At 41.8% G+C, this 13,869-nt stretch overlaps 1 protein-coding gene across 1 annotated transcript in view; it reads right to left on the minus strand.

The window, feature by feature from the left end:
• Positions 1–13,869, minus strand: part of SYN2 (synapsin II) — a 187,686-nt gene that overhangs the window by 19,444 nt on the left and 154,373 nt on the right. Inside the window, 2 exon segments of the mRNA XM_030956650.1 lie at positions 4,070–4,219; positions 10,749–10,851. Of these exon segments, the coding sequence (XP_030812510.1) occupies positions 4,070–4,219; positions 10,749–10,851 (253 nt within the window).

A 13,869-nucleotide genomic window follows, 5' to 3' on the forward strand; every position in this document is an offset into this window, starting at 1 on the left:
GCACACAGAACCAGGATGTAGCTGGGAATGCTCTGCTCTCTGTGATGACATCAGGCCATGGATCTTGTGCCGCTGGAGCACAAATTCCTTCCTTCTTTCCTTCCATTAAGGAAATAAATCCCTTATTCTTTCATGGGTAATGCAACAGGACTGAATGAGCATTTCCCTAACAGGATTTCCCTCAGCTTCAGCTGCTCACACGCCCATAAACATTTGCATTTTTGGTGATTCTCATGGACAATGTCATTTTCTCTGCAGAATTTCCTCCAGCACAAATCACCTCAGGCCCTGACAGGCAGCTCTGAGCGGGTGTTTGACCATTTTTATTGTTTTATACACAAATGTAATGGTCAAGGAATGAGCTCTGCAAACCCAGAGCAGAGTCATTGGGTGGTTTAACCTATTTTCTTGATTTTTAGGGAAAATTTGAAAGAGGCTTCTCTAAAGATCTGTCAAAAGTAGTCAAAGAGGTTAGAAAATATGGAAAATCCACAATTTTGTTGCCTTCAAGTAGAGCAGGTTTGTTTATGGCAAACTTTTAAAATCATATTCCTAGATAAAGTTCCATTTTCAGCATGGTGTGGGGTAAAACAAATGATCATGATTTAAATAACAGAAACAGCTTCATTTTGATAGATTTTTTTACCACAACAGGTAGAATTTCTGGGAGTCCAAATCTTCACCTGCCCAACTTCTCTGCCCTCTGTGCACCAGCAGAACTTGCTACAGAGTCTGGGCAAGAGTTTGCAGATAAATAAACAAATATCATAGAAAACCCATATTGAAGAAATCTCCCCATTCAGATATCTCAGGTTTAAAGGGTTTAACAATCCCAGCCCTGCCCTGTGAGGTTTCCCTCTGGAATTTGCTGCCCCTGGCACTGTGACAGGAGAGCTTTGCCAGAGCACTGCAGGACCAACCATCCCCACCAGGACCTGGCTGCCCAGTGCCAAACAAAGGCTGATTTTCCCAATCATTGATTTGTTTCCTGATGGATGCTTAATTGGAGTGGGGCTGACCACTGTGGGCATTTAGAAATTGAGGCATGTTTTTATATACAGTCCACCCAGTCTGGACTAAAATAGAAACACTTCTGAAACCCCCAGAAAATAAAGAGATTCAGAACCTGGCACACTTGGAGCTGCATTATTGAGCATAGACTGCTCATTTAAAAGCAGAAGCAGCAAAACTCAGCAATTACTCTTTGATATCTCCAGTATTTTGGTTTCTACACGTGCACAGAGTTGATTTGGGATAAATCAGTGGCTTTGCATTTTGTGTCACCTGTAGGAATGGGCAGTTCTGCCCTGCAGATGAACTGGGTGTTTCTCAAGAATGGGAAATAATTTCTTACATTAGGAAAGACTGCTCAAAAGTAAAAGGGGCAGCTTTGTTTTAACAGGCTGATTTTACTCTCAGCAAAACCCAGCTAAAAATTAACTGTGCATGAGGAGTTATCTGCTTTAAGTTCTGCAAACGTGTTTCATGATTTTCCCTAAAGCTGGGAAGATTAATGGGTATTTGCAAATGGAATCTTCAGCAGAAAATCAGGTTCCCTTTACCTGCCCTAAACTGGTAGAACAAGGCCAATTTTAAGAGTCTGGTTAACTGGGAGGAAAGCTAACAGATATTGCAAATATTCTGAAGGAATATCTCCGGTTTTCACTGCATTTTTTTTTTTTTGCTCAAGTGCAATCCATAATGTAAGGGTAGGCTAAGAAAAAGAAGATTAATGTGGAATAACATCTTGTTGCCATCAGCAAGGGCTGAATCCTTCAGGAATAACCTAAACTAAAAAGAACCAACCAGAATTCCACCATCCCAGAATATTGTCTCTGCATTCATCCCAAACTCTGGTTTAAGAGCAAAAACCCCTTTCCATGGACATGCTGAGCGGCAGCAATGACTGAGGAATTTAGGAACCTTCTAAAGATGGTCCTTGGATCCTGCTTTCATTCTGGACTCAGGTGGGCAGGTTTTCTTTGGGAATGATTGGGAATTTTATTTACATCCAACCAACAGCCAGCTCCTTTGGATGACAGCAGTAACAGTGAGCCCTGCTCCTCCCCTGGCTGCTCTGAAATCCAGGACAGCCTATCCAAGACCTTACATTTTCCCCCAAAATGTGAAATATCAAATATGAATCTATTCCTGTGACAGGTGTGTCTGTTACATACTTTAAATTTTGATTTATGTTGCCTTGTATTAAGTGGATAACTCTAAATTTGCCTCTTTGCTTCATTTTAATATCTGTTGCTCCTAAAAGGAACTATTTTGGCAAAAGGTGATTTATTTTTTCCCCTTCTTTCCCTCTCAGTGCCCTTTTTACAATGGACTTGAGTCATGTTGGATGGAAACTTCTCCATTGTATGTGGTTCTGTGGCTGAAACAATTTTGTGCTTAGTTTCAAGTGGCTGCAACATAAATAGAAGCCACACCACTTATTTTTTCATGTGGGACGGGGTATTTTTATATCTTAAAGCATGATGAGGTATTTGAAGAACAAATTAGTCACTCTGCCTCAAGAACTGGTCTGTCTGAGGTAGGCCACAAAATTGTTCTCAAATTGTTTACCTGGTGTGGAGCCTGCTGGGAGCAAAAATAGATCCTTGATTTAGGCTTGGTATTTAGCTATTTAGGCTTGGTAATTCCTGGCTTACAGTTTGGCTGGTTCTGGTGTTCAGCTGATGCCTGTGGAGTGAGGAGGTCCAGGGCAGCACCAAAACCCTTCCCAGGTCATGGGCAGGGTGGATTTGGTTCTATTTCACCCACAAACTCTTCTAGTTCCTCACCATCCTCATTCTAAAGAACTGATGTCTAATCTAAATGTCTTAAAGCCATCCCCTTGCCCCTCAGTCCTGGTAGAAAAAGGGATTTATAGACCCTTTTGTAAGTACAGATCCCCCGGGTCAGCACTTGTTACTGGCTGCTATTTAATTCCACCTAATTCTTTAACCCATCCAATTCCAGCCAGCAAATGCACACCTCTCCCAAATTTTCTGTTCTTTTACAAAAACACCACACACCCCAAAGTTATTAAAAGGATCACTCCAATAAACCCCATGTTTTAAAAGCATGGAAATGGAAACACAAAGGTGGTTCCTGGAAGCCAGCTGGGCCAGGGGCAGAATTCTTCATCCACACACTTTAACTCTCAGGCCATGCAAGATAAAAGAAGTGAAATGTGCATCTCTTTGCAAACTTTGGCCCATGCCTTCTACTGTGCTGAACATATTTCACGAGCTTCCTAGATTTCTAAGGCATTTTCATGAATTGCAGTACATTAAAAAAAGATTATAATGTCATTAATTTCTCACAAGAACAAGAATTATTCAGTATTATTTTTGACATCCTCAGTAAAAGGGTTTTCTGTGATAGTTCTCCTTAGTATTTCCATGATATTTTATATATGGGACTGAAAGGGAACAGTACAGAGCCTGGTAATTCCCTGAACCCACAAGTAAAAACACAGCAGTACTTGCACATCTTTATTCTATCTGGAGAAATAGCTTTGAAATAGAACAAACTGATAAAATGTGTTGGTAAGCTCTCAAATCCTTGAGGTGTCCAAATTCTTGGAGGAAAACTTTGTGCTTAAAATGATAGACCAAGATGCTCTACTTTAACTGAATCTTCTACTGTGCTGAACATATTTCAGGAGCTTCCTAGACATCTAAGGCATTTTCATGAATTGCAGCACATTAAAAAAAGATTATAACCTCATTAATTTCTCACAAGAACAAGAATTATTCAGTATTATTTTTGACATCTTCAAGGCAAGCATTTTCTATGACACTGCTTCTCAGTATTTCCATGATATTTTATATATGGGACTGAAAGGGAACAGTACAGAGCCTGGTAATTCCCTGAACCCACAAGTAAAAACACAGCAATACTTGCACATCTTTATTCTATCTGGAGAAATCTCTTTGAAATAGAACAAACTGATAAAATGTGTTGGTAAGTTCCCAAATCCTTGAGGTTCCACAGGTGTCCAAAAAACTTTGTGCTTAAAATGATAGAGCAAGATGCTGTATTTTAACTGAATTTAAATTTAATCTTATCCTACCTGAGGCTGCTGAGTGGCAGTGGGTCTCTGAGGAGATGGAATAGGAGTTTTGGACAACATTTGGTTCATTTTGCTTACGACTAGCTCGGTGATGTGCTGCCTGTCTTCAGCCTGGTGCTCTCCAATCAGGGGCATGGCACAGTCCATCACCTGCACAATGCAACAGGACATCAGTGCTGGGAGGGAAATCCTGCTCACCCCTGCAGGAGGGCAGGCTGTGCATTCACAGCAGTGCTTTTAGCAGAAGTACACAAGAATTACAGACATTATGTGTTCCAGCAGAAAATAAACGAGAGAACAGCAACTTTGCAATGCCTTCCCCCTCCCCATCTCCCACCAAAGAACCTTCCAGAAAAATCTTCACACCTGGGCACACACCTTGGGAACAGGGAGAGGAAGCACAGGGTTGACAAGGACAATGAGATTTCTCAGGCTGTGCAGTGATCTGCAGGAATTTCAGCTGAGCTTTCCTCCCTTCCCTGATTTTGGGGCTCACTCCACGTCCAGGAGCTGAATTCCCCCAGGGAGATGCAGAGTTAAACTTCAGTTCCCTGGCACTTTGTGGAGTTTTGCTAGGGAGATCTGGATCCTTATTGATTCATAAAAAACTTTAAAACTTTTCAAGTTTTTAATGAATTACACATTGTTATTATTGATAACCTTTATTAAAAAGTAGTGTGGCTGCAAAGAACAGGGAAGGATTTCTACAGAGAAAGCAGGATGGCAGAGAGGCAGATAAAAATGGGCACATTTCCACTCTAAACATGACAGGTTAATGATGCTCTGTGGTTATTTATCACACCCATTCTGATGAATGAAACCAATACTGAATTCTGCCACTTCAGTTAGTCCCAAGCACTTGTTATTTCTCCAGAATATTTGTTATTTCTTCAGAATATTTGTTATTTCTCCAGTGTATCCACTTCTGCCACATCTGTGTTTTCTTTCAGGGGAAATAAGAGCATAACATAACCCCAGCTATTATGCACAAGGACAGTGGGCATTCCTACTTGGAAAAATAATAGGATTTCATTCACTTTTGAGAAATTGCAATTCTTTTTGCATGTGCATCAGGGCATGTCCATGTCACCTGCAGTGCTGCACTCTGGTGTTTCCCACAGGTCTGGGTGGAAGAATTTTATCTGAGGGTGCACAGAGATCAGTCTGAAGAGCAGGAACACACCCACATTGTGTGCATCCCTCCTGAGGTGGAAGGCATTTAGAGGCAGCAAAACTCTTCTCAATCCCCCAGCCTCCGCAGGACATTTCCTTTATTAACAGAGAACGGAGTTTTGCCTTCCTTCTTTTAGGTTTTCAAGGATTTCTAGGAATTAGACACAGAAGTTGGATGTTTAAAGGGATATTTGGATTTAGAAGAACATTGCACCTTGCAGTAGTTGGGAAGGATTTATTATTTATAAATAATATCAAGCTTGAGCTCTTCAAACTATGGTGAGAGCTATAGAAATTCTTCCTAAGTGACAAAGGAAGATTTTGTTCCAATAATGGGATTAGCTTGAAGTCCCAAATCATTTCCATGATTCTTCTGTTTGCTCATTTACAAGATTCACTGGCATCGTGTGTTGGCAACCAAAATGTTGGCAATGCTTGTGCTGGGATTTTCAGATTTAGGAGGTCTCCGAGCTTCCTCACAGCCAAAAGGCTTGAAAATAACCCCAGAGTAAACAATGCACAATAATTGAACTCCAGAACAAATGTTTCCTTAGAAATGAATGACTGGTTTTGACTCTAGGGCCACATCAACAGCAGAGAAGAGATGTTTAATAAGTACACTGAAAGGTTCTTGAAAGTTTACCATCTTTTTTAACAACCATAAATTTCAGTGGAACATGCCAATGTTTTCCATTAACTGAGAGAAGAGTTGATCAACCAATAAGAGGGATAAAATGTAACCTTGCAGGTTGAGTGGTCCTTTGTTATTTATTTCTGCTCACTTACTGCTATTTTAAAAATTATATAAACACGTTCAAGATCCACTTCCTTGTACCCTAAGCTGTTTCTTGTGAGAGGAATTTGCTTGGTGCCAGGACTGTGAAGTGTTAATGATGACTGAATTTAGAATGTTTTGGTGTGAAGGGCATTGGATGTTTGCTTCTTCACTGCAAACCATCTGATTTTCAGAGCAGAAGTGATGTTTGGGCTCTAAAAATCTGTTTTAATGAGAGGTTTTTTTTAAAAATATGCACCATAGGGTGTAGATGAGCCCCCCTCTTACCCAACATCAGCTAAAATTTTCACAATCAAAAAACCCTCCCATTGTTTACCATGCACTTGCATTAAAACAATTACTTGGAATGACTGTGAAATAAATTGCCTCCAATAAATCCTGCCAAAGGATTAGGCAGGATTAAGATCTGCAGGATTGGGTTCGGACTGAATTTCTGCTCTCAAGTGCTTCTACAACTGCAAGTTCACACATCAGCTTCCTTTGGGAGGTACTGCCATGCTGTGTAGCAGAACTGGTGGGAAAAGTGAAAATAAGGAGCCTTGAGGTGTCAGAGCTTCGTGGCCACTCCAGTGGAGAAGTTGTTACACTCCTTGAATGAAGAATTTTCAGGCATAGTCACAAATTGAGGCAGATTCAAACAGATTTGGCATTAAACCCAGAACCATTTGTCCTTATCAGTCTCTTATCACTTGGACAGGTTTTGACCTTGTTAAAATCTTTGGGTTTGTTGCCACAGCGGCACAAATATTGTTGGCCAAAGATGTGGAACAGAGCACCTGTGGCACTCCCTGGCAGAGCAGCTGAGATCCAGGTGGATGCTTTATATGGTGATTTTTGGTGTATTGTCTTTTCCTTTCACAGAATACAGTCAATTTTCATTCCTGGTACAAGAGTTTATGACAACTGTTTTATATTTTGATTTTATATAAATGTATCTTGAGAATATTTTGGGCAACACCAACAGATTTTAAATCCTGTGAGTGACTACAGGAATGTCAGGCTGGCATTTCCCCCCCTCAGAAGATTTGACAAAGTTTAAACATACACAAAGCTCTCTGTTTATAAATAGTCTATTTACAGCCTGTGCTAGATTTAAAATCCCATTTAAACTCAGCCAGTTTTTAGTTCAGCATATAGTTCAGCTATTTAAAATATTGGAGTTTCCCACTAAGAGGATTTCACAGAAAAAAAAAAGAGGACATCTGTAATTTATAAAATCAAATACATTCCTTTTGCAGATGCCAGTAAAAACATGGGTCACTATGAATTACAGTCCCTTAATTCATATCACTCTGAACTTGATACATTTTTGTATCAATGTACTTTCATTTCAGTGGCCACTTCCTTGGGATTAATTTCTTTTATCACCCAGGGACTGATTGTAAATATTAGTGGGAAAGGTGAATTGCTAAAATTTGGGATACAAGACAGACTGGCAACACAAGGAAGAGAAATTCTGTAATTAGGAAGGGAAATGGGATGGGATTTCTAAAGGAGACAGAGGAATTATATCAGTAATTGCAAAGTGATCGTGATGTTTGAGGGAGAAATTCCCACACCCGGCTCTGCTGCTCAGCCCCAAGGATTGGGATGTGCTGGGCAGAGATTTGGGAAGGGCTGGGAAAAGCAGAGCTGGGGAGGTTAAAGGAAGGGCAAAGGTAAAGAATCCTGTGGATAAAGTGGGGAAAAGGCATTTCCCAGGATGCTGAAAGACAAGAGGAACACGCTGGGCTGTCAGTCAGTCAGTCTGGCAGGACAGATGGACCTCCTGAAGGAAAAGCCCAGGAATTCCAGGAGAAAACAGGATAAGTGGTAAGTGCAGGGCAAGGGGGAATGAAATCAGGGTGATTTGGAAGGTCCATGCTTGGCAGAGTGAGAGCTGGGCAAAGCCATTCCCTTGGGTGGGCGAGTACAGCAATGGTCCAGAGCAGAAACTATGAGAGACTTCTGAGTTTATCAGTGATTACAGCTGGGTTTGGCTCCTTCCCTGAGCTGAGCAGAGGAATTCTGTCCTGGATGGGAGGACAGGAGAAGTAGCTGAGCTTCTGAAGAATTTTAGGCCAAGAGCAGAACTTTCCATACCATTGTGCACAAACACTGTTTCTTCATTTCCTCCGCTGGTTTCCAGCGAAAGTTTTCTTCTTGAAATCCTTTCTAAGGCAAAAACACCACTTGGGAGCTAATTTTAACTTAGCTCAGGGCAAAATGAAGCAAGTGGGAAAGACACCTGCAGCAGCCCATTTAATCTAAAACAAAATTTGGGAGACTTCTGGGAGAACACTCAGAAGGATTCTCTTACATTTGTTCTCTTTTACTGCTCTCATCACCACTCTGAGCTTTTTATTTACTTTCCCAGAGCTTTGCTTTTCCAAGAATGAAACAGGAAAGATAATATTCAGTGGGATCAGAAGTATAAACAATTCTCTGCTCCTTCTAGTACTGAAACCTCAGAAGTGTTAATTTTAAAAGGGGAAAAGCCTGTATATTTAAGAAGTTAAAAGTTTAATGGACCTTGATTTGATGTCTCATCAGGAAGAAGAGGGGAGGCTGTTAAATTGCTGCATGTTGCAGTGACGTGTTAATAAAAATCCTGTTTCTACAGCTTGTCTGATGCTTGGCAGCTGAGAATTCCCACTGAGGGGGGAAGAACAGACACCAAATGAAGAGATGAGGCTGTTACACAGAATCATAACTTGGCTCTCATTCTGATCAACCCAACAGCCCCTCTGCTTAGCTGAGCCATCCTTTAATTAGCTCATTCCTCCCCAGGAGGAGCTGGGAGCCAGGTCCTTGGAGTAGGACAGGAAGAACCACTGTGTTCCTCTGGAGGAGGCAGTTTTGTCCAGGGAACCACACCAGGTTTAGAAAAGGTAAAAATCTCTTACATCCCCCACCTACAAATCTGCAAAGAGCCCAGGCCTTCACAGAACAACACAGGGGGTTTTGGCCTTGAATAAGAATTAATAATTTTGTCAAAAATTAATAATTTGGTCCTCTTCAGCAAAACTGTAGTGACAGTTTTATAGAGAGCAGAAAACTGGTCTGGATAGCTGAAGAAAACTTGGGTAGAATTCTCCCCTAATTCCCATTCCCTCCCAGGGTGGGTGACACTGGCTCAATGTGCCAAGTGAAAATCAGCAAGAACAAATCTGCCAACGTTATTTCACTCATTAGGGAATCTGTGTGCTCCTTGTCAGGTGAGCTCTGCAGGATTAAGGTGTCAGTGGTACGCAAATCATCATTTTTTCCTAGTTTTTTCCCTGTTTTTTTTCCTTGTTCTTTCCTTGTTTGGTTTTTTTCCCCTATTTTTTCCTGAATTTTCCCTCAATTTTTCCTAATTTTATCCTAAATTTTTCCTCATTTTTTCCTCATTTTTTCCTTGTTTTTTCCTCATTTTTTCCTCATTTTTTTCTTGTTGTTTCCTCATTTTTTCCTTGTTTTTTCCTCATTTTTTTCTCATTTTTTCCTGGAGCTGCAGCCCAGGATTTCTGGACTGCCTGTCCTGCTCAGCTCTCTCGAGTGCACCATGCACGTGCCAGCCTTAATAACTTTTATTTTCCCATGCTGAAAGGACACAAAAGGAGAAAATTCTCCCTATCTTGGTGCAGACAGCTTTCCACTCCTCATTGTAAAAATCGCAGTGTAAGAACTGTTGATATCCTAATTTTTTCAGATGTTCTGGTGGATGTGAACTTTGCAAACAGCCCCACATTTCAATGTCTTTTACAGATTCTAAATGTCCTTGCTGATGAGCATTCCCATCTCCAGGACAATTCAGCTGATTCCAGACAACAGCAGGAATTATCACACTTCCATCCACTCTTTTTTCTTTTTCTTTTTTTTTTAATTGCAAGGTCTATTCTGCACCCTGATTAAAATGCTCTGCAGCTCTGAGAATTCTGGGCTTTAGAAATTATGTTTGACTGTGGCATGGAAAATCAAGGGATTTGTTGAGTAGCAGTCTCAGTCCATTACAGAATTTGCAGTGGTTATCTCATTTTTTAAAAGCTTTCCCATTTTGCTTTATCAACTTTTTTTGGAGTGAGGACATTCTGGAGATCCTTGCCCACCTCCTCAATAAAATTCTAGGAACGTGGAAGGTGCTGAAGAAATGGTGATAGGAAAGTGATGATAACTTGTTTTATGGCTACACAAAATGATATTTCTCCATAAAAAAAACCTCAAAGGAAATGAAAAACTTCAACTTTTCAAAATTACCTACAGCAGAAACTTCTGATTCGTGAGGATTTAGATCTTCAGGGCAATATTTAGGCTACAAAAAAAAAAAGTAAAGTTGTTTCCACTTCATCCTTAATCTCCCTTTCCAGGGCAAGGTATAATTTTGTTGGGGTTCCCTTGGGATGGTGCTATCTATAAACCTTCCTGGAAAAGCTGCTGAGGCTGCTCAGGAAAGAAATCATCAGGCTTGGCAAAATGTGCTATCATCCACATTTGGCTTTGTTTTGCACTTTGTGTACATTTCCTCCAACACCAGAAGACATTCCCATCCATAGGGTTACATTTTCCAGCAAGTTTTGCCACTAATTTGGACCTGTGGCTTTGTATCATGATTGAAACAGTGCTCAAAAATACACAGCCTTGCCTGAAACACAAATAAGCCAATGCCCAGCTATCAGAAAGGTTCTTTCCTTGCCTGTTTGTAATATGTAAAGGCAGATATTGAAAAAAAAAACAAGTAGGATTTCTTACCTCAAAAATATAATCTTTTCCATCCTTCCCATGTACAGCTTTAACAGCACAGATGTCCAAGCCACCAAATATTTCAGAACAGGTGTCAACCCAAAGCTTGTACCTGTTTCACAAAAATAATTTGTTCTGTGAGTGTCTCATCAGGCTCTTGATTTCCTAGACGCTCACCTAATAATGTAGTCAATATCACATTCACCCTAAATTCAGAATTTTCACTACATTGGATGGGCCTGGCTCCTGTATCAGGAAAGTGAGTGAGAGGCTCCATCCTAGATTGTGGCCCAGCTGTTTTCTAAAGCAGCCAGGCTGGTTTTATTCCTACAGCACTGAGTAAAAGGAGAAACCCAGGCAGGAAAACCCTTCAGGTGAGGCAGAAGGACCAAAAATATGACATTATGGGGGCAGTGGAGCATGCAGACAAGGGTCATGTTCTTCATGTAGGGTTATAGACAACTACAGCACAACCCAAATGGAATTTAAAGAATTCCAAGGAATTCTACAACTCCTAAAAAGGCAATTTCATACAGAGTTGGGCACAAAAATTCTTCAGTTTATTTTGTAATGTCATGGTAAGAGACTGAGGGTGGACTCTTTACCCATCCTACCAGCAGCAATATGATTGATTTTCATTTTTCCTCCATGAATAGAGAGATTATCTGACCAACAAGTGGGTGAGGAGGGATTTATTTAGAAGAAGAGTGAGGCAGTTCCTGTGATTCCTGTAGCACAAGCTCTGAGAGCCCAAAGGCAAGGACACCAAAGGCACTGGGAATGTTCAGTGACTCCAGCAGGGCTGGGCAGGGAGGAAATGACCCTGGAATGATGCAGGCTGATGTCACCAACTGAAGGGCATGATTGGCTAAAACCCCCCATTTTTAATGCATTCATTGATCATGAATTTTCCTCTTGGCTCACTGTTGAGTCTAAAGCAGAGCTATTTCCTCTTCCAGCCCCTCTCCTGCTCCAGCCCTGGAGCCCTGATGATGGATTTGCCACCTCATAGTATTTTCCACAGGAAAAAAAAAACCCTGCTGTAATAAACAAAGCATTTGATTTCATTGTGGGATCGAAGGAAATTCCTTGCTGGGCTGAGAGTCTGATTCAAGTATAAATATCTTCAGTACCAGCATCCTTTCCAAGTCAACTTATTAAGTCACATTCTTTATATTTTCTTATATCAAATCTGTTCCAATGGAAAAGTTTTTCTTTTAAGCAGAATACAAAGAAATTGATTTGAAAAGATCCTGATGGTAATATCTTAGCAATGAAAATAATTTCTTTTTCCTGTGAGAAACATGGTTTTTGTTCAATATAAGAGGGTTTTTTGGATGCCTGACAATTTCAACATCTGTAGATGCACTGGCTGACTGGACTTTTTGCATGCACTTGCTTATAAATAATTTTATTTTTTTTTTGGCTGTAAAATATTGTGTATCTTAGAAAGTCACGGGGACAACAAACCTTGTCTTGAACAGTAAATATCTGGACTTGAAGTGGAAACAAAACCAAGGACATTTTCTCTAAAACACTGCAACATCAATCAGATTTATGAAAGTATATTTAATAGCCCATCTTCTGCCAACAAACACAGAGCTGGAAAAATCCATTTGGAAAGAGAGGTTTTGGATGGAGCAGCCTGGGCTGTTTGAAACCCAAGGCTTGCACAGTAGGTTTGACAAAAGGTCACAGGCCCTCTTTTCCCAGAGCCAGTGGGAACAGCAGCAATAAAGGAGAAAATAAAGGATGAAGGATTGCTCCCAGGGGCAACACCAGGTGTGCCAGGGGAGGTGGGCACAGCTGGCACAGCTCTCTGGGCAGCAGGAGCTCTGGAACAGGGGGAAATGAGGAATTGTGACCCCTCTCCCTGTCCCTTCCTGCCACTCTCTTCTTTCTTTGAATTTCTCCTCTGAGGTTTGTGTCCAGCCAGCAATGCCCACCAGGCAGCGCTTCCAAGGCACTCCCTGCCCATCCATGGGTGTATTAAAACCAAAATTAAGGATAAAGGATTGCTCCCAGGGGCAATACCAGGTGTGCCAGGGGAGGTGGGCACAGCTGGCACAGCTCTCTGGGCAGCAGGAGCTTTGGAACAGGGGGAAATGAGGAATTGTGACCCTGAAATGTGCTGCTCCTCCGCCTCTCCCTGTCCCTTCCTGCCACTCTCTTCTTCTTTCTTCTCTGAATTTCTCCCCTGAGGTTTGTGTCCAGCCAGCAATGCCCACCAGGCAGTGCTTCCAAGGCACTCCCTCCCCATCCATGGGTGTATTAAAACCAAAATGCAGCAGATCTGATGGGGTTTGCTGTGCTGTGAGCCTGCTGCAGCCCTGCAGAAAAGTCTCTTTTCCCCCTGTGTGTCCTGCTCTGCTGTGAGCACTCCCAGAGGAGCAGGGCTGTGCCTCACCCACCTTTCTGTCAGGTTACACATCCACCTTTCCCATGCTTTTGGCCCCACCAGCACAAAGGAAGTTTGGTTTTGCTGGCTGGTGTGTTAATGGGAAAATCCCCATTCTGCTCTAATTGACTTCACTGAAAAACAGGAGCAGGAACAGGTCTCGGGGAGCATTTCCAGCATTCCCAGCAGGAGCAGGGCCAGGGGAGCATTTCCCATCCCTGGCCCTGCTTTCCTGGGGGCACAAGTGGAGTTTGTGTGTTCCAGCAGCCCACGGGCTGTAATTACCCAGCCCAGAGCTCAGTGTGCCTCCCCTCCCAGGAACACATAACCTCACTTTCTGCAGGGAGGTGGGAGGGAATGAGAAAGAGAAAATAATGTGGCTGCAGGCCATGCCCAGAGGGGAGATCAGTGAGGACATAGTCTAGACAGGGCTTGGACAGCAGGGAGCTGGAATTCCCGTCTTTCTTTCTTGTTTTCACCTTTCCAGGGCAGGCAATGCTTCTGTTCCTGTGTCTCCCTCAGCTCCTAAGAGGCACCAAGTTGTAGGTTCCAGGCTTTACAAAAAAGCCCCAAACAAACAAACCAGGACTACTGTTGAACTTGAAAACACCTCTTAAATTCCACTTTCACTGCACAGAGTTTATTTCAGCTTCCACTGGTGGCAGCCTTTGGAGAAGCTGAACAGCAGAAAATGCATAGCCATTCAAAAGCCTCTGAGATTTTGTTTTGCAG

Source organism: Camarhynchus parvulus, chromosome 12 (assembly GCF_901933205.1).
Source record: "Camarhynchus parvulus chromosome 12, STF_HiC, whole genome shotgun sequence".
Lineage (NCBI taxonomy): Eukaryota > Metazoa > Chordata > Aves > Passeriformes > Thraupidae > Camarhynchus > Camarhynchus parvulus.